This window comes from Ailuropoda melanoleuca, chromosome 15, assembly GCF_002007445.2.
Source record: "Ailuropoda melanoleuca isolate Jingjing chromosome 15, ASM200744v2, whole genome shotgun sequence".
Taxonomy (NCBI): Eukaryota; Metazoa; Chordata; class Mammalia; order Carnivora; family Ursidae; genus Ailuropoda; species Ailuropoda melanoleuca.
The window spans coordinates 54,177,379-54,199,907 of NC_048232.1; the positions used below are offsets into that span (position 1 = coordinate 54,177,379).

Genomic DNA, 22,529 nt, shown 5'->3' on the forward strand with positions numbered 1-22,529 from the left:
CGTGGGCAATTTACAGTATCTACACTTTTCTTTACCATACAGTATCATCATAAAGGATAATCTAGAGGTATAATAAGCAATTGTAGGCCTCTGTGAATAACTACCGGTTTCACAATGCTGAAGCTTTGAGTTTATCAACATAAAACAAAACAAAACAAAAAGGACATCACTCAACTATTACTAAACTCTTCCATGAAATAAAATCAATTAAGAACTACACATTTTTCTAATCCAAAATGATACAATTCCAACAGGAAGTATAGGCTTCCAATAAATGGGTCTATCAGAAGGTCATAATAGTTTGCAGGCAAGCTAAAAATGTCACATCAGAGAGTTTTACATTGGGATGTAAGGTGGGAGCCGCAAGATGTCATTACCTTATGCAAACACTGTTGTCATTAAACAAATAATATTTTCAGGTAAGTTTAGCCATGGCAACTTGCTTCAAATGCTAATAAAACACAGAAAAAACTTGTATTTGAATTTCTGTTAGAATGTTAACTCAAAGTCGGTCATGAAATTGATGAAAATAGTTTCATAAATTTACTAATGATGAAAATAAGCTAATCAGCTGAATTAGGCTGTGGTGTACATAAACATACAGGAAGTTAGAAAGCTGTTATAAAATTAATCATTTTTATAAAGGCAGTTACAAACTTTCATCTCATGGAACCGGGAAAGAGAAAACAGATCAAAAAATCGTAACTGGTGGAGTCATCAAGATAAATAATTATCAATTTTAGGATTCTGAAATAATTTAACTCAAGAACTTTTGCAGTAGTCTCTTTTTTCTACATCTGGAGCTTTCCATTCACAGAAATGGCAGCCTTAATTTGAAGAGGAAAATGACTTGGTCATTTCATTAAATTTGCAAATAAATGATCACGTTAACTTCAGATGAGTATTTCTATCCATTCCCCAAAAGCAAATTTCTTTACTAAGTGCCATTTAACAGCCTTCCCACTTTACACATTTTTCTGGATCATCTTCAGCTACTAAATTTGTCTCCAGCTATTAACTATTGCTGAGTTGCTCATGGATTTCAGAAGCTTCCTGATTTTTAAACTTGTCAAGTTTTAGAAAAACATTTCACCTCTGGATTGATTCAAAGTGGCCAAAGTCATCTGAAACAACTTTAATTTCATATTCATATTTCTTCCTTTCAAATTATGATGAGTAACATAACTTCATAGATTTAGATAAGGAAATATCATGGTAGAATACACATTGTTTCAGTTGGTAAGCGGAAACTGGCAATTTTTAGTTTGCTGGGGGATCTCAATGAGAACCTCATCTGAGTCCACCATCTCACAATAAAATTTCCTTGCTCAGTCTTATTGGCTCTTTGCCATATTCTACACTGCCTTATTTTCCATTTCCTTAAGCTCATAAAAAGTATCTGCTCCCATCTCCCTTAGCCAAGAACTCATATTTCCTTGGGAGGAATATCTCTGATAAAATGCCTATGTTTTCTTTCCCTCCAAATCAAACTTTTGATTCATCTTTACACTACACATTCCATTCTCCTTTCTACATTTTTCAGAGAAAAGAGGTCTACTACCTGCAATTGATCTTGAAACCATGCCCATCCTCTACCATGGTTGCCCATCAAAAATTGCTTCTCCTTCACTTCTTCCTTGGCCAAAAACATTTTCAACAGGCTCCCTCTCAATAAGTACAACTTTTTCAAATTTTTTTTAATAATTTTTATTTTGTTATATTAGTCACCATACAGTACATCCCCAGTTTTTGATGCAATGTTCCATGATTCATTATTTGCGTATAACACCCAGTGCACCATGCAATATGTGCCCCCCTTAATACCCATCACCGGACCCAAATTTTTCAAATTTTAACCACCTTTCTCCTTCTTTGCCAAACTTCTCAAAAGAGTATTACTCTTCATCTCTATTTCTAAGCTTCTAATGACTCATTCTTTTCATCAGAGCTATTCTGCTTCTATTTTATTTTATTGAAATGGTCTTTGCAAATGTTTCCAGTCACCTACTTACAAATCTAATCATCTCATATTAGACATAATTTCTTTTGTCTTCATGAAATATTTGACACTGTTGGCCACCTCTAATCTCCACACTTAAAACCCTTTCTCTCTTTCTCCATCTCTCTCTTTTTTTTTTTTTTTTTTTTTTNTGCTTCATTAACTCTTGACCCAGGTGATTTTTACATCTCTCATTCCTCCTTCCCAGACTTTTATTTGCTTTTTAGGATAGGTTCCAGCTTTGCCTCTATCTATTCACCTTTTCCATGTTTTCCGTTCATTTCCATGGATTTCACAAAGAATTGGTTCTAATCCCAAGTCAATAAATCATTGTGATGATTTAATGGTGTAATATATTTAATGTGATGGCCAAAGTCCACAGTCCTGTAAGCCCCCCAAATATTGAGCTTGCTCTCTCTAGTTCCTCTCATCATTCTGATCCAATATTCTTCTAAATGCGAATGACACTTGATTTGTCCATGCAAGTTCTTTATTTTTTCCTTAGGAAATGAGACTTCAAGGATAAGGCTGGTTATAGATGCAGTAAAATGAAATGCTAATTTCCTTAAGAAAATTCTTATTGAAAGTTGGTAAATTCACTGCTTGGAATAAACAAACACAGAATGAAAGCAACATAAAAAATATATCTAGATCAGCCTACAATTCAATGTACCAGTTCTTTTTATGTGTAATGCAATCATGCAGAAAAGCTTTTAAAATAAGTATACTTGTATAGTCAGTGAAAATTAGTCTGTCAATTGAGTTTTTAATGTAACTTCTAAATAATCCATTTTGTCTCATTTAATTAAATAATTTTAAAAGGATATGGGCTTCTGCTAAAGAAGAATACATTGTTAGGAAGTAATCTACTTATTCTTTCTTGCACTTCCTTTTATTGTACATTTTGTGTGTGTGTGGTTTTCCAATTTTAAGCAGTAACAAAAATACTCTGCAAGAAATAAAGACTTTATTGTAATTTCTGTGTCTAAATAACCTGAACTCATTTTTTAAGGACAATGGCCTGGAAAATGTATTCAACATTAACAATACACTCTATCTCTGTGGGGCTATTCAAAGAGGCATAAAATGGCAGCAAACTTTTATTACACACACATACACACACTCACGCACACACACACACTACTGTTTTCTTTCATTTATATTATTTCCCAATACTAAAAGAACAGAAGAAATGGTAATACCTCTGTTCTACATTGTTCAGTATTTTCTGACACCAGTCCCTTGTTTCTTTCAAAAAATTATAGTGATTTTTAAAAATCTGAACTATAAACATAGGACATTTGCTATCATATGGTTATCATATCCTTTTTTTACCTTTAACTTTTGGAGGTACCACTGGTCTGCAAAATTGAAAATGTGATCATATTTGTTCTCTCTTTAAAAACTCTTTGTTGGCTCGCTGTTGCCCGTAGGAGGAACCCTAGGCTTCCCCAACTCTGCTCTGCCTACCTCTGCAGCCTAGTCCTCATCCCTAATCCTTCCTGCTTCCCTTCTTGTCCTCCAAGTCTATCTGGTAAGCTCTTTAGAGTCACCCTTCAAATTGTAGGTAATTTTTTTGCTCTAGAAAGATTTTGAAATTTACTGGGATACAACTGACAAATAATACTGTGTAAGTTTAAGGTACCCAAAGCGGTGATTTGATATATGTACATATTTTTGAATGTTTAGCACAATAAGGATAGTTAATACATCCATCACCCCACAAAATTATCATTTTTTAGTTGTTGGTAGTGAAAACATTTAATATCTACTGTCTTAACAAATTTTAAGTATACAATACAGTATCATTAACTATAGTTACCATGCTGTACATCAGATCCCCTAATCTTATTCCTTATAATTGTAAGTTTCCATCCTTTGACAAGCTTCTCCCCGTTCCTCCCCTACCTCCAGCCTAGACAACCACCAATCTATTCTATTTCTATGAGCCCAACATTTTTAGAATCTACATATACGTGAAACCATACAGTATTTCTTTGTGTGACATATTTCACGTAGTGTAATGCCTCAAAATTCATCCATGTTGTTGCAAAAGACAAAATTTCTCTAGGAAAATGTTTATAACACCATATGCTTTTCCTCCTTTATGCCCATTTAATTAATTACTCTCTTTTGTAATATTAAAAAACCTTGTACTTACTTTTATTTTCACATTAGTCATATTGTGAATTTCTTGTGGTAAACTGTACGTAATGTAAAATTTACCATTTTAACCAATTTTAAGTGTAGGGTTTAGTATATTTACATTGTTGTGCAACCATCACCACTATCCATCTTGAGAATTTTTTTCATATTCCCAAACTGAATCTCCATACCGTTGAAATAACAACTTCCCACTATAATTACTTTCAACGTATCTATTTCCTATATTTGTGAGAATTTTGATTTATTAAATATCTGAGTTTTATTAATATAGTTATACCTAGTACTTAACTCAATGCCTGGCAAACGGAAGATACCCAATAAATGTTTGCTGAACTGAGGTGTCAAGATCAAAATCACACATCAGCTAATTACATCAGCTAGCCAATGCCAATTACGTCAACTTTCCAGCTGTACTCCACTCTAACCTAACACTTCACAAAAGAAAGAAAAAAAAGAACATACTTTCAGTAGTTTTCACTTTACCAAAACAAAACAAAAATAAACCAAAACAAAACCTGCAACACTTCCTCATTTCATAAAGTATGAATTCCACACTTTGATCATGGCATTCAGGGCCCTCTGAAATCTGAGTCCCCACCTCCCCACCTTTTGAGTCCCCCACCTTCCAGTTCCATATCTTTTCACACCCAAATCCTTACTGACACAACACTATCCTTTACTCTTGAAACAGCCAATTTCAGGGCTTTGCTTTTGTGTGTGTTTTTTTTTTCTTTTACCATACTGTCTGCTCAACCTGAAATGTTTTCCCCCAGTTTTAAAGCCAAACCATAGCTTTCCCTCAAGGGTGACCCTTCTCTGATCCTTTAGTTGAGAATAAATACCCTTTTCCTTTCTGCATTTTGGGCCTCTATTTTTCATTTACTTAGTTTTGCACTAAGTTATATCTTACTTACATGTATATATTCATTTTCATCACTTGAGGGCAAATTACATGAAAATTTGCATAATGTTTCATTTATCATTTTGTTTTTTCCTATTCCTCCTGTCAGAGACTCAGAACTTTCTGCATTTGGTGGTTACTCAATAATTATATTTGGAAAGAAGAAACATCTTGTTCATTTAACCCATATAATCAATGCATTATTGTTTACTGAGCAAGCCTAAGGTTATTTAAATTTTAATACTAAGAAAATGGCAAAGGAACAATGTGAAAACACTGGTTAGAACAAATTCTATACAATGAAATTTAACAAATATATGTAAATCATGAGGTTCATATCACTGTAGTGAATACAATAAATACAAATGAAAAAGATGCAGTCCATTTTCTCAGGGAACTAAGAACCTAGGCTTAGACAGATATATAATTAACTCCAATAGCTGTTGAACAGTCATAATAGATGCTAAAGCAATGAACTTTAGCAATTTAAACTAAGGAGTGATGACTGTTGGCAAGAAATCATAAAATATTTAATTAAAAAGGTAATGTCTGAACTTGAGTTTAAATGGGGAAATATGATTTCAGTGGGTGAATTAGGGTTGTGGAAACATTCCAAGAGAGACATTAGCATAAGTAAGTTACAGGAAACATGTTGGCTGATTTCAAAAACAATGAATGTAATTATGTTAACAAGATCTTAGAATGACTCAGTCAGGGCAGTAGGGGTAGTAGGCGTTAGAGCTAGATTTATAGGTTAGGACCACTGAAGAGGTTCTTGATATATGATTATGTTATTAACATATATTAATACAGTATATTATAGCATTATGTTATTAATATATTAATATGGTATTTATTGCATATTAGTATATACTACATATTGGAATATGTTATGAGAAATAATCACTATGATTAGAGCTTTGCTTAGCAAGTTTAACCTTGGAGAATTACATAGCAGAAAGGGACAGGAAACAAGAATAAATGAAAACCTACTGTAATATTCCAAGTGAGAATTAATGAACACCTGAATGACAGTGGTTTTAATGTATATGCAAAAAGAAGAGAGTAAATGGATGGGCGGTTGATTACAGATACAGTTAAATGTAGAGACTGGAACTGAGTACAGAGAGTTAAGACAAATTCAGAGATAAGAACATTTTATAGTAGGAGAGAATGGTACCTTAGGAGAAATGACCTCTCTCGTCTGGTCTGTAAAATAATAATAGTACCAATCTTCCAGGATTATTCTGCTGATACATATTTATTTAGCACAGTGCCTAGGAATTTAAAGCATTCAGTAAATATTACCTATTTTTATTGCTAAGTGATAAACAGAATCATGTAGTCATGGAAAATGTTATCTAACTTTAAAATATCTTTATCATTTTTTTATGATATAATGAAGAGTTATTGAAAACACAAATATGACAAATATATAGCACATATACTTATAAGCAGCAGAGACAATGACAGTTTGGTATTTATACTCAAAATTTTTTCTAGTCCTACAATAATGTATTATTATGGCTTGTATTTGTACTACATTGGGATCATTTTATGCAACTTCTTTCTTTTTGTAAAAGAATGTTTTGGAACTCTTCCCAAATTAGAACACATAGTTGCCTCATATTCTTTTGACTAAGGCTACTTATTTCATTGCATTAATGGGCCATAGGGAATCTAAGGGGACACTTGGAAAAACTAGGTGGAGTTCTAGGCCTACCAGTACATACGGTGCCTTTATGTAAATTAGAAAAGGTGATGACAGACATACAGGTGCGTATCTTGATTTGCAAACCCTGAGCAAGATTTCAATCTCTCTGCTTTGNACAGTACATACGGTGCCTTTATGTAAATTAGAAAATTTGTTCCCTGTAGGTGATGACAGACATACAGGTGCGTATCTTGATTTGCAAACCCTGAGCAAGATTTCAATCTCTCTGCTTTGCCCCATGCTGGATACCTGTGGCAGAGAACAATCTCTACAACCTAATGATTAGCAAAGCTGTGTGGAAATGCCAAACCAATGTTTAAAACCTTTTGTGAGGCTCAGAAAAAAGCATGAACTTTGGACTACAGATTTTGTCTTTTTTTTCCCCACAGAAGTCATGGTTGTAGCCTTGGACGTATGAGAAATAGATGAGGACGCCATGGAAGAGTTTATATAAAGGTAAGATATTAAAGGCTGATAACTCCAAAACATGTATGAGAATGGGACAAGATGAGAGAGACAGAGATAGGGACAGATAGACAGACAGACACAGAAAGAGAATGATGATATACAGATGACAGAATAAACTCTATTAAAATAATAAAATGATGACAGAATAACCTCTGTTCTCTCATCTTCTCAGACTCTACATATGCATATCTATGTATGAATATATCAAGGTATCATTTGCAGTCTAAACCCCTGCTCTCTGATTTCTCCTTTCTCAACTTTGGAACTGAAATAATTCAGGAATATGTTTGGATAAATTCCTTGCTATCTGAACAGTTATTACGAATACCAGAAACTCGGGAATCAAGCAGATTCGGATACTATGGTATCCTCACTTGTCAAGCTTGCTATATGAACTCAGGAAATGCACAGATTTGAATTATAATGGGCACCTGTAAGTACATTTGAATTTTAAGTAAAAATCTGAAGCATCAAACGAAATTTTCCCCCAACCCTTGTTCATATAGCCATCTGCAGAATTTTGTTCTAGTACCTGATAATTTTTGTCCATGTTACATATTTTTGTTTGGTTCTTAAGACTGTGCTCTTAAATGTTTTTTTTCTATTAAAAATTGCCCTTTATTTTCTAAAATACTTTCTTTGATTACTTCCTCTAATATTCAAATGTTACCTAGTTCCCCTTTCTAAAGCTGACAATAGTGTAAATTTTTCTAGACTTTTTGTCAGATTTCTAAATGTACCTTATCATCAATACATGATGCCTGGTTTATAGAGATTTCTTGTACCAACTGTTATTCTAAGAACTCAAACTGCAGGTATTTTCTGATTTCTCTCTCTCTTTTTTTTATTTTTATAATGAAATACAAGTTTCCTTGTGAAGTAAAAGTTGGCTTCCCCCCATGTACTCTCTCTCTTAAAATCATTAATTATTTATAAACAATTTCTTGTTAGAAAACTAAGGGAACTTCCCTACCCCTTTCCCCATCCTTGCATATGTGACTTGATAAATAGGGATTCTGGTAAAGCCACCTGGAAGTTAATAAAAATCAAGGGAAAAAAACCATATTGGAGTTAATAATAAGCACACAATTACTTTCCTCTTATGAAAATGATGTAAAACAAAACAAAAAGCATTCAGAAGGGCTGCGGTAATTATAGAATAATGTTAATGACTTAAAATATACATAACCAATCAAATGGACCATGCTGCCTACAACAGACTGCAATAAAATTTGAGGCTAAAGTATTTACAATAACCATCCAAAGTCTTTCCTCCACTTTGGTTCTCTCAAGGATTGTTCTTCCATTTTATAACTAATTGAACTATTCTGCTGCCATGTCTGGAGCAAATTTTGTGAGCCCTACTTGAACTTGAGGAATATTTTTATTACAGGGTACACAACTTTGCCAAGAGGTCTCACCACACCTTTGTCTGGGACAAACAGAAGCTTTACGATTGCATGGTAAGCAAGGCTTTTACAGTAGTAGTTGCCAAGGCTTTGTTTTTTACTCTCAACAATAAAATATTTTGAGGGATGTACCCAAAATAAATGTACTTTTAAACATACGTGAAAATCAAAATTGACAATGATAAAACACAAAATAAATAAACATTTAATATTTTCTCTCTGGACATTCTAGGAATGCATATACTTACTTTATTGATAAGACCTATGCCTTCTCATAAAAAGATGGAGTTCATGTCATTATTATTTCAGAGGTTCTTTTCTTCTATGATGACTAAGATGTACCAATCTCTTATATACCTTTGTTCCTTTTGTTTTACTTATTTATTTATTTATTTAAAGCCATCCAGTTTGCTAAGCTGCTCTGGTCACCAAAAAGCTTTGTCTGTATTTTTTTTTTTAAACGGTTGTGCCACCGTTTATGTTTTTGACAGTGCTAGCATTTAGTTCACACGGAACTCACCCTCCTTGCATTTAAAAGTCCATTTTTTCTAACTTTTAAATTGTTAACCTAGAACAAACAAAGGTAAACTTAAAACTTGTTTAATTGATCTACCTTATTTTAAAGATCAAGGTAATTTATACTAGTCAAGATTTTATCATGGTTTAAAAATGTGTATTTGTGTGTACAATGTAAATGCAAATGTTATTTTAATAAGAATGCCTTGATAATATTTATAAGTAACGACATTAGCCTCCCACATCTTTAATTATTTAAAACTAAGAAGATTTTGTAGGATTATTTTAGTATGTCTACTACTAGCAATACCAATATTTACAACACTGGAATAAATTTCTGGAGAAAAAGGTAGCATTATAAGTAAATGTTAGCGAAAAAGAGAGGGCTATTTTGGTGGCCTACACATGTTATTTTTCATATATTTTATATACTTTTACTATATTATTTTATCTACCTATATATCTATATATATCTGGTCTAATGACCCAAGTTCATTTGTGTACTAATAACCAAAATTAGTAAATTTTTCTAAAGAACAGAACAACCCTTTAATGTCAGAGATGGTTATAATACTTTAGGCATGAATGAGAGCAAGAGAAGCGGATTTCATGATGCCACTAAACACGGGCATGATGCTCCTAGAAGATAAGAACAATAAGAACCTTAAGGGAAGTATATTTATATCTCCAAGGAGTTAACTTTATTTGTGACATTTTCTAAATTTAACAGATATTTGACATGTTTTCCAATTTTGGAGCTGTGTTTTACTTTTTGAAAGGACTGGTATTCTGACTGCAGTCTTTCTAAGCCCCTTTGTCGCTAGTTCTTGGTAATTTTCTTTTCATCTCTTAGTGACAGATCTGAATCACCAGAAATCAGAAAACATGACTCTGGCAACTGGTTTCAACAGACCTTGTTCAGTGGCATATACAGAATGTAATTTATTTTTTGTGACAGTTTTAATAAACGTGACGTGAAACACAAGGGCTATAATGTTAGTGATATTGCACCTCGAAAGAGGAGAAAGTTTGGTATGTTACCTCCTGATTAGCAGCAGCTAGTTCTTCTTCCAGTGCAGAGACTCTTTCTAAAGAAACCCTCAGTCGCTCCCTTACCTAGAAGAAAAACCAAAATATGTGCAGTAATGTACATCCCATACATGTTAAACTATGCTGAATCCATCAATACCATTATCAGAGACAGTCACATTTGGCAAATTACTAAAGTCTTTATAGCCCTCAGTGCTCATGAGAACTATGAATGCATTGTCACCTCATAGCATCACTATATCAAGGGATTTCCTTATAAGAAAGTCATGTTTGTGTCCCAATGACAGAATTTCCAATGGGGTTGGAGATAGAACTGCTTGTTCTTAATCCTGACTCATGCTAAGTGGAGGCAAAGTTCAAGAGTACATTATGAATTCATCTGAAAAATAGACTCACTGATTAAGTATGATGCAAGTAAAAATTTTTCTACTTCAAAAAAAAATAATACGTGAGCTTCATTTGGTATGAATAACTTCATAAAGGATTCTTAGAACCTGAAAAATGTTATCTGCTGCTCATACATTTTGTATTTATTAGAGGTCCATATTGCTCCTGAGGGATTGGCAAGTACTTGATTACTCTGGAATTCCTAACTAGCCTCCAGATACCAAAGGTTAAGCCAATATATTCTGTAGAACCAAAGACTCTGCACATTTAGTTTGAAGATAATTATGATTTGAAGATAACTCTGATTTGCAATTGTTTCATACATAAATGAAACTCAAAGTAGTTTTTTAATTCTTGCTTTCTTAGAACTTCTAAAATTGATTTAGCTATTATATGTTCAGATCTTTAGATATGCTCTATATTACATGTATTTAAAAAGATAGATATTTTTTATCATGTAAAAATTTTAAGAAATTCAGGGAAAGAAATTTGAACTGAATTAAAATGAATGTCTACAGCGGCTTAATTCTCCCTAGAAAAGAATCAACAAAATTTATAGCTTCAACTTGAGATGTAATTCCTGGTGAATTTTTGATTATGAGTTAACACAGATTTTTTTTTTTCGCATGGTAATGTTACAGTATTTGTGACATTAACATGTATTTAAATATATATTTTTATAAACCCTAATTTTATTAATTCTTGATAATATAGTTAATGAATCACATTTTTAACTGAGAACATAATACATAGGTTAACTAGTATAGTTTAAAAAATTAATATATAATATAGGTTAAATATCTAAACTATATTTTAAAAACTTACATAAAAACTTACATAACAATTTTAATATTGAATTATAACATCATTTTCCAATTAGTAAACAGACCAAAAAAAACCCATTAATATCCTATTAATCTAGAATCTAATTAGAAATTTTTTTTAAAATCTCAATCATATTTTTGTGCTGTATAATGATAACTGATACATATTCAGGTGGCTGAGTGCACTTTACTCCTGAAATACATCTTAAATAAGAAAGAATAACTGAGAGGAGTTTAATATTAATTTTACTTAGTTATGCTGAAATTCTCTGAAAATTAATAATATTTACATAAATTTATATTTGATATCAAAGATAATTATACAGGATCTTTCCTGATATCTAGGCATGCTAGATGGACTGCCAGGTACCAGTGCTGTTGGACAAATAACTGTTCATTAAAAAGCCTAAAACTAATGCTGATTAATATCTGAACAAGAGCTACTTGAAAGGAAATCTTTGATGATTTGACCTGGGGGAAATTTTTTTATGAGCAGCTTGGATAGATGCAAAAGAAGCAAATGTCCTGAAGGCTGAAAATAAGGAGGAGTGCTGATACGTGGAAAGCAGATATCAATAAAAATCTTAGTAGATGTGGTTGATATTTAACAAGGATGATTGTAAAGTTTTACGCCCGCTTTCTAAAATACCAACTATAAAATATGGGTGTCCTGAGTGAGAAAGGTCTAAGAATCCTAGTGGATGAGAACAGCAATACGAAGCAGTCTAAATGTAACAACGATCTCACCATATGCAACATTGATCAGATCACATTTAGACTGCTGTGAAGAGGTGAAGGTGTCCTATTTAAGATATACTGATACACTGGAATATTTCTAAAAGAGTCTTTCAAATCATATAAAGAATGGCTGAAACCAGGTTCTCTTGTACATTAAAATACGTTCCTGACCTTCTTTGCTAAACTGATAATCACAGAAATTGTTCTAAACTGGTTCTTATTACAAGTTAAGCATTTTTATTCTCACTATATTGAGCCTCCAAGGAGTAAAAATCATTAAGCTTATAAAACAATTTGAAAATAGAATCACCTCAATAAATTTAGAATGGTATCTGCAGCTTGAGATTCTACTACCCACAAAGTAATGAATCTAAAGCTGTCTTGATGAGAAAATAAAAACAACTTCTAAATATATTTGGAATTAGCTGTAAATGTAAAAATTCGTGCTGTAATTATCAATATAGTACGATATAAATCCTTTAGTCACATTTATATGCGGATAAATTATTCTCTGTATTTAATTCATCTTGCACTAATCTCGGCTAAACTGATAAGAAAAAAAAAAAAAGGTAAGATCCAAGAAATAACTTTTCTAGGGTATAAAGAATCCTAACATCTTACCTTGTCTATATAGCTAAAAATGCATTAACAGGAAAAAAAAAATTATTATCTCTGACAAGCCTTTTAGCTTTTTACTCTGCTCTGCTAAGCACAGCACCAGCAGAATGCCATAATTACTTTTATTTTCCTTGTTAGATTGGGCGTTCGGGTGGAGCTATCTAGATATGATTGATATGCCATGACAAATTACATTTTTAATTTTTTTCCTAAATGTAAGTACACAGTTGATAGCCTTAGCTCTCTACTTAAACCTTTCCTGATTTTTTACTATTTAACCACAATCAATTAATCCATTGTCTATGTAGTCTTTAAGTTCACATATATTATTTATAGAGCTATAATGTAAACTCCAAAATATTTATGTACACCTAGAATTTTTTATTTCTAACTTCATCTGTTACAATTTTCTTCATAGTGGTATATTTCTTCAAAATAACGCAAGATTTTTTTCCCCAAAAGATGTTTCAAGGCTACTTACATTTTAAATCCCTGAGGATTTAAAATAAAATAAGTCCCTAAAAATAACAAATGTATCTCGGGATAAAGAGGAACTCTGGTGGAAGAAGCATACATTCCAAATTAAAAGTAAGGTATGGCAAGGTTTCACTTTGGAATTATCATTCTTATAACAGAAAACATTGTAAAGAAATCTCCTTAGACCAGATGTTCAAATCCAGTTTTGGCACCATGATAGCAGATCATAGAAATGTATGTGGAGTGCATATATATTTACTGTCTTTTTGTTTATATTCCCCAGACATAGCCAATATGTCTTCTAAAGGAAAAAAAATTTAGTCAATGATCTGAATGATTGCAAAACACATGTATATCTCTCATATCTTACGGCTCACGAAATTGGTAAACATATTGGAGACTGATGTTAAAATTATTGTTGGTTTTAGCTAATTGTGAAAATTTGATCCTACAATTCAATGGATATATAAATAAGGACATTAATAATAAGATTGCCAGTCATTGTAATTTTCCACAGCTATGCTCAATTTTTTAGATTTTATTTAGTTCTTTATGTGTAACTCTACCCTCTGTGGTAAAGTTGGTAGTGTCTTCTCCTGAGGACATGGTTAATTGCATCTTCTTCTGATCATCTGTATGTACTATAACATAATACCCATAGTACTTAAATTAGAATGTTGTAATTTGTGTTCTCACCTTCCCTATCCTCTTGAGTAGCTGTGAGCTATTCTTGGGGACACTGTCAATGAAGGCACAGATTAATCCCTCAATAACTAAATAAAATGCTATTTAAAACAAGTGTGGATCAACAGTGACACCAATATCTTTACTTAGCATGAAAGTTTTATCAAATGCCGAAATTTACTCACATTAATAGTAATATTCATTAACATTTAATGAGCACTTGCCATATGTTAAGTACTGGCTAAGAGTTTTGCTTGTCAGATCCCATTTAATCCTCATGACAATTCCATGAGATACATATTATGACTCTCTTCTTTCAAAGGAAGAGGAAACAAATGCATAGAGAAGTTAAGTCACTTGTCCATATCTGTCCAACTCCAGAATCTAAGCTCATAACATTTTTCCTTTAGACTGTCAGCAATACTTAGCTGATAATCAGTTCAGTTGCCCCTGAATTCATCAGTGTCCATGGCACTTCTGGTGAGTAAATACTACTACAGCTCCTAGGGCCATGGTATAAATGCTTCGTTTAGTTATGCTAAAAGCTCACTGAACATCTACACAGTAAATTATTTCTAAATTAAGCTGTGCAACAACTATTTTCTTCTTAAATGTACTCATACCCAAAGGTTATTTGTNAAGCTGTGCAACAACTATTTTCTTCTTAAATGTACTCATACCCAAAGGTTATTTGTCTTCAATATTGGTTATTGCCTTACATCCATTGTTTCATAACAGCATCCCTCAAGTGATGTGGGAATGCCTACAGGGAACATCTAAAATCACACATTCTCAAGCACTTTCACTCAAGCCATTCAAAATTATGACACTTTCTCTGGACAGGCCATGCTCTTCTTACATCTTTGGGTTATTTTACATATTGATCCTGGTGCACAGAGTATCTTTATGACCTTGCTTTAAAACTTCTACACATTCTTTAATATTCAGACAAAACGTCCTCCCCTCTGGGAAGACATTCTTGAATTTTTCCTCACTTTCTCAAGTAGAATTAGTCACAACTTTTTCCGTTACTCCATACATATTGTTTCTTAACATTACCTATTATTAACATATGAATCTCTACTGCTAACTTTGAACTCTTGATTGTAAGGAGAATGCCTTATCTATTTTTGTGTGGCCAAATATCTGTCCTACATAAAATAGATATTCCATAAATATAAAGTCTTCCAAATTCTTAACAATGTACTTTTGTAATAAGAAAGGGAATATGAAACTAAACATTAAATATGTTGATTATTTGATATTACATTTATCAAGGATCTTTATATAATATCAATTTGTTTTATTCAAAATTATTATTACTGGCCTCTCACAACTAAACTGAAAAATAAGGTATAATTTCTTAATAATCTAGAAGATAGAATTATAGTTATCCTTTTGCACATACTTCACATAATCCCCTGCTCTAAGAACATCTGAAAGACCAATGATAAAAGTATCTATGTACACAACTATTAACTAGAGCACAAGTGTCTGCATGCTCAAAACCTAGATATAACTGGGTAATAATCCCTTATTTGGATTTTAATACTCAGAACTTGTCAGGTACTTTCTAATGAAGTGCCCCAATTCCCATTCTACAAAATCCTAAAGCTTTATTAATTTTAAAAAGTTAATTCTTTAACATTTCACAAAATTAAAATCATGTCATAAGCCTTACTAATCTCCAAAGGATATTATCATCATATTGGCTTATTTATGTCAGTAGAAGTTATTTGAGTAACAGCTAAGAGAAGCTTACTGCTATTAAAAAGACCTAAGGCAGGTTTTTCCACTAATACTTTATGCTGTTATATGTAGAGACTCTTCAAAATGTATATTCAGAACTAAGATATTAGAGATCTAAAAAAAAAATGCATGCTTCTAATATAAATCTCCAAAGGTTGGAGTACATCAAATTTACACCTCAAGATATGTTCAATTGTCAGTTAGCAGTCTCCTGCGTTGGCATCTATAGACATGCACTTCAAAGAGGGGCTGGGAGAAGAGATAGAGGAAGAGAGAGGGAGACTGAATGACAATATTTAATTTCAAATGGCCATCTGGACTAGGACCATAATGTACCATAATACAAGTATAACTTGATAAGCCATAGATTCAGTGGCAATAAAAACAATATGGTTATGAGTATTACCCATATACACCCAATAATCCAGTTGCAATTAAAAGAATGATATTCCTATCATTCAAAAGTGTTTGTACTGATTTACGTCAGGAGTCAGCTGAGTCATTGAAGGAAGACAAGGAGCTTGAGGCTGATGACAAAAGCACTGTTAAGCTTGAAAGCTTTTGTCAGTACTAGAACTTTTTTAAAATTAGTAGATAAGGCTTATTTTATTTTTTTGTTACATTTCAACTTGATTGAGGTATAGTTGACACATACAATTGTTAAGAATCGTTTATCAATACTATACCTTTTCATCCAAGGCCTTGTGGTGCTCAAACAAAGATTTCAGTGCCTTGAGAACCTCGACCTCACTGGAGACTCCTGAGGGGGACTGGGCTTGCCGTTTCACCACTGTCATTCTTAGTGACCTTTCATGTCGGGACACNAAATTATTTCTAAATTTTAAGCTGTGCAACAACTATTTTCTTCTTAAATGTACTCATACCCAAAGGTTATTTGTCTTCAATATTGGTTATTGCCTTACATCCATTGTTTCATAACAGCATCCCTCAAGTGATGTGGGAATGCCTACAGGGAACATCTAAAATCACACATTCTCAAGCACTTTCACTCAAGCCATTCAAAATTATGACACTTTCTCTGGACAGGCCATGCTCTTCTTACATCTTTGGGTTATTTTACATATTGATCCTGGTGCACAGAGTATCTTTATGACCTTGCTTTAAAACTTCTACACATTCTTTAATATTCAGACAAAACGTCCTCCCCTCTGGGAAGACATTCTTGAATTTTTCCTCACTTTCTCAAGTAGAATTAGTCACAACTTTTTCCGTTACTCCATACATATTGTTTCTTAACATTACCTATTATTAACATATGAATCTCTACTGCTAACTTTGAACTCTTGATTGTAAGGAGAATGCCTTATCTATTTTTGTGTGGCCAAATATCTGTCCTACATAAAATAGATATTCCATAAATATAAAGTCTTCCAAATTCTTAACAATGTACTTTTGTAATAAGAAAGGGAATATGAAACTAAACATTAAATATGTTGATTATTTGATATTACATTTATCAAGGATCTTTATATAATATCAATTTGTTTTATTCAAAATTATTATTACTGGCCTCTCACAACTAAACTGAAAAATAAGGTATAATTTCTTAATAATCTAGAAGATAGAATTATAGTTATCCTTTTGCACATACTTCACATAATCCCCTGCTCTAAGAACATCTGAAAGACCAATGATAAAAGTATCTATGTACACAACTATTAACTAGAGCACAAGTGTCTGCATGCTCAAAACCTAGATATAACTGGGTAATAATCCCTTATTTGGATTTTAATACTCAGAACTTGTCAGGTACTTTCTAATGAAGTGCCCCAATTCCCATTCTACAAAATCCTAAAGCTTTATTAATTTTAAAAAGTTAATTCTTTAACATTTCACAAAATTAAAATCATGTCATAAGCCTTACTAATCTCCAAAGGATATTATCATCATATTGGCTTATTTATGTCAGTAGAAGTTATTTGAGTAACAGCTAAGAGAAGCTTACTGCTATTAAAAAGACCTAAGGCAGGTTTTTCCACTAATACTTTATGCTGTTATATGTAGAGACTCTTCAAAATGTATATTCAGAACTAAGATATTAGAGATCTAAAAAAAAAATGCATGCTTCTAATATAAATCTCCAAAGGTTGGAGTACATCAAATTTACACCTCAAGATATGTTCAATTGTCAGTTAGCAGTCTCCTGCGTTGGCATCTATAGACATGCACTTCAAAGAGGGGCTGGGAGAAGAGATAGAGGAAGAGAGAGGGAGACTGAATGACAATATTTAATTTCAAATGGCCATCTGGACTAGGACCATAATGTACCATAATACAAGTATAACTTGATAAGCCATAGATTCAGTGGCAATAAAAACAATATGGTTATGAGTATTACCCATATACACCCAATAATCCAGTTGCAATTAAAAGAATGATATTCCTATCATTCAAAAGTGTTTGTACTGATTTACGTCAGGAGTCAGCTGAGTCATTGAAGGAAGACAAGGAGCTTGAGGCTGATGACAAAAGCACTGTTAAGCTTGAAAGCTTTTGTCAGTACTAGAACTTTTTTAAAATTAGTAGATTAAGGCTTATTTTATTTTTTTGTTACATTTCAACTTGATTGAGGTATAGTTGACACATACAATTGTTAAGAATCGTTTATCAATACTATACCTTTTCATCCAAGGCCTTGTGGTGCTCAAACAAAGATTTCAGTGCCTTGAGAACCTCGACCTCACTGGAGACTCCTGAGGGGGACTGGGCTTGCCGTTTCACCACTGTCATTCTTAGTGACCTTTCATGTCGGGACACGAGGCATTCCAAGTGCTCCAGTAACAGCTATTGGGTTTAACAGAAAATGCAATTATCCTAAACGTAATTATCTTATGAACACAAGTTACTAATACTCATGACAACTACTGTAAAAGATTGCAGGTTTGCATAGTATCTAATGATAGCCTCAGATTTTTATCACAGGTAGCAGCCAAGCAGCACAAACTTGGGTCTAAACCAGGGTTCCTAAATTACATTTAAGTAAGTCCCATTTCTAGCATATAATGAATTACTAATTTAAGAAATANGGGTTTAACAGAAAATGCAATTATCCTAAACGTAATTATCTTATGAACACAAGTTACTAATACTCATGACAACTACTATAAAAGATTGCAGGTTTGCATAGTATCTAATGATAGCCTCAGATTTTTATCACAGGTAGCAGCCAAGCAGCACAAACTTGAGTCTAAACCAGGGTTCCTAAATTACATTTAAGTAAGTCTCATTTCTAGCATATAATGAATTACTAATTTAAGAAATATCACATAAATTCTTATCCATTCTTTTAGACAATTTAATAATTTCAGCATGAATTCAGTAGAAATAGGCAAACAAAATAGGCATGATCAAATAGAATAATTAAACAACATGGCACAACGCATGATGATTGTGTTAAGAAAAAAGTATTAAAAGTCAAAACCAATTTAATTTACATTTGGTGTTGCAATGAAAGTAATGAGCATAATACAATCATCATGTTCCTTTGAATGTGATTATAGTAATAATCACATTCGTGTAGTGATTAGAGTGATAGTCATAATCACATGTTGCTCTAAGTTATAGGGAAAATCACTAATGATTTTATTCACAATTAATTCTTAATAGAAATAGAAATAATAGAAAAATATATGCAACTAACTGGGATACAGTAACTGAGCTTTGCAATAATCAACTGGGGAAAGGAGGTTAAAGGGCATGCTTTCGAAACTGTCTACCCTGGAACCTACATTCACCCAGGGTAGCCTCTGGAGCTATGACAGAAGTCAGGAGAAAGTCCAATGAACAGTGTTTCAGTCTGTTCTAACATTTCCCAAAGAAATTTTACTTTTCAATGTTTTGTGAATTGGGGCTTCACCTTTGTTTTGTTTAATAAAGGGAGTTCTGCTGCTAAAAACAAAGATACATGAGAGAAAAAAAAAAAAGACCCTGCTGGTTTAACATCTCAGTTACTGAGATTTTGCCAGTGAACAACAATACATGAGCAGGAAGTTTTGTAGGAGAGATTTTCAGAAGGATAGTGAAAAGCATACGCTAACAAATGGTGTCTACGTAAAATACAGCAGAAATTACTCAAACATAAAAGGAAAAAGCAGATATAAGGTACTGGGATGGAAAGGTACTGGGATGGAAAAATTTGCAGGCTTTTTACTAAAGCTTACATTTCCTAAAATAGGAAAATTTTTGGTTTTCACAGTCATTGTTAGATTCAGGATCACATATTAGTGTCACCTTTCTTAGCCCCTTAATAAATTAATTTCTCTCCATTCACCATCACTAATTATGGTTCAAAGTGTCAGAAAACTTTGCCATGCATTGGCATAAAAGAACACAAACATCCGAGATCCTAAATGTATCTAGATCAGTAGGCAGGGATCAGATTTAAGGGTCAAAATAATATTAATAGTTCTTCAGTATCAAGATGGCACAATATTTTCAAAGGGCTTTCCTTTTACTGATCAATCTCTGATTATATTCCTGTTGTCCTACTCTCTTGAATTCTACAGATACATTCATGCACTGGTTATATCCAAGCTGTTTCACACAGGTTATGGGATTTTGTGTGAACTTAACCCTGAAATAGAGTTATGGGAGCTGGAAAGAGGAGACACCTACTTTGCACAGAGCAGTAAGCACATGTTTCATTGAGAGGGTGATGTTTAAACTGAGACTTAAAGAATGAGAAAGAGCTGGCCAAATGAGGAGCCAGATGAAGGACTTGAGGCAGAAGGTACAGCACAGGCAAAGGCTTGGCTTCTTCAAGAACCTGAAGGAGGCTGGTGTGGTTAGAGCAAAGTTTGTCAAAGAAAGACCAACACCAGATCAGCAGGGTTAAGTTCACACAAACCCTATAACCTGTGTGAGACAGCTTGCTCCCCAGGAGATCTTTCAGGGTCCAGGTACTCGAGTTATCCCCCACAATGGTGTGCTAGAGCTGTCTCATGCCAGCCTGCTAGAGTGGATGGCTATTTCTCAGGATTTTTGTGAGCCAGTAGTTCAAACACAGTAATTGTTAAAGCTTAAATTATGTAAATTTATAATTAAATAAAAATATTTTTAGAAGATAATAAACACTCAAAATGTATTACTTCCTAATTATATTACTAAATTCCAAATTTTTAATAAAATTCCTAAATATCCTCTGCTCCTTGGATTGTTTACTTCTATTGTATTTGAATGGCAGAAATACTATAGACTGGTTCCCAACCGTGCATCGTTTCCCTTCTCTGCATTCAGTGACATCATGTTGGTAGCTTGAACTCAGCTACAGTGGGAGTATTTACAGCATGGGAATTCCAAACACTATATAGATAAGTATTTTTAAAAATTTTTTTTCTGAAAAAAAAATGGTTTACCAGCACATCAGGGTCTCCACTACCATCAAGTCGTCAGAGCTGGGAGCACAAACGTTATGCCCCTTCTGAATGCCTGACTCATAGAATCTGTGAGTACAACATTGTTTGTGATGTAAAATTTTGGGGTGGTTTGTTCTCTAAAAGATCAGAAGATCTTCTCTAAAAGTATCTATAACCATTATAGCATGTCAACAGTACTGAAGAAAAGAGAATACCAAATTTCTTGGATATTATCCCCGAACTAGGACTAATTCTTTGGTACCCACTCTTGCAGAGGTTTTTGATAATCTCATAGACAAAAACGATTCACCTTTTGGATATTAGCTTATTTCTCTGGCCACCACCAAATTTGCTCAATGGGCATAAAAAAGTGCCCATGGTTTCAGGATAGAAGTTACTCATTGACCTGGCAAAATGAACTTCTCACCATTAAGGTTGATAGCGTTACCACCACAGTGGAAAGGCCAAGTGATTAGCTGCAGCCATCAATTCTGAACCCATTTCATGATACAGTATACCTAGAAACCAGCTTATTGCCTTGCAGCAAGTAGGTTACATTAAATCCCTTCCATCAAGGATTGGCAGCTGTCTTTTCTTAATGTAATAAATGTGTTTTCTGGATATGAATTTGCCTTCTCTAATGGCTCTGCTTCTACTAGCAATCCCATCTTATCAGATTTTTGCTCATAGTCTTATTATCATATACAACATTACTTCTGACCAAAAAAAGAAACACACACACACACACACACATTTTACAGTGAAAGGAGTAATGCAATTGACTGATGCTCCCAGCCCTGGTTTCACCATGCTATCACATCATTCAGAAGCATGTGAGTTCCTCTTTAAAATGGTTAAATGATCCAAGGAAGAGTCTATCTTAATTCTTGCTTGGAGATAACACATGGCTAGACTGGGGTGCTATCATCCTGAAATTAGTATATACTTAGAGTTAGTGATGAATATATTGGTTCATATACAGAGGTTCAGGAATGAAGGTTTAGAATTGGAATTTGTAATGGCCAGTAGGACTTATTGACCACTTGGAGAAGAGAGGATCTTTATTTTTTGTTATATACATAATGTATATTAAATTATTCTCCCCCTTTACTCTATTGTATACTGGGTATTTGATTCTGATTAACATTTAAAGTAGCCCATACATTACAGAATATTAAGATATGATTGAGATTTAAAAAGAGCAAGAAGGTACATATGAAAGAACCCTGGTCCTGTAACTGGATGCATGCACTCTTTTTTGAGAAAAGGTGATTTTGTTTTTGTCTAAGAAGTGTAGTTGTACTGTTGGGTAGATACATGTCAGTATTGCTGCTGTTTAGAATTTTAATATGGAAAAGAGTATAATAAAAGTTAGGTTGTAGTGGAGACTTGGTATTTACGGTTGCCCGAAGTCTTCTGAACATCTTCTCGATCTCTGATAATTTCCTGAATGT

At 33.2% G+C, this 22,529-nt stretch overlaps 1 protein-coding gene across 18 annotated transcripts in view; it reads right to left on the bottom strand.

Annotated features, from left to right (window-relative positions):
• The window catches only part of PPFIA2 (PTPRF interacting protein alpha 2), a 479,196-nt gene that overhangs the window by 166,222 nt on the left and 290,445 nt on the right, over positions 1–22,529 (bottom strand). For 14 of the 18 annotated variants that reach the window (XM_034643759.1, XM_034643753.1, XM_034643752.1 and 11 more), the window contains 2 exons: positions 18,341–18,505; positions 10,215–10,289 (listed from right to left, as the gene is read on the bottom strand). In XM_034643759.1, the coding sequence (XP_034499650.1) occupies positions 10,215–10,289; positions 18,341–18,505 (240 nt within the window). Of the gene's footprint in view, positions 1–10,214; positions 10,290–16,386; positions 16,515–18,340; positions 18,506–22,529 lie in introns of all 18 variants that reach the window. The other 4 variants (XM_034643749.1, XM_034643746.1, XM_034643747.1 and 1 more) reach the window with 3 other exon arrangements.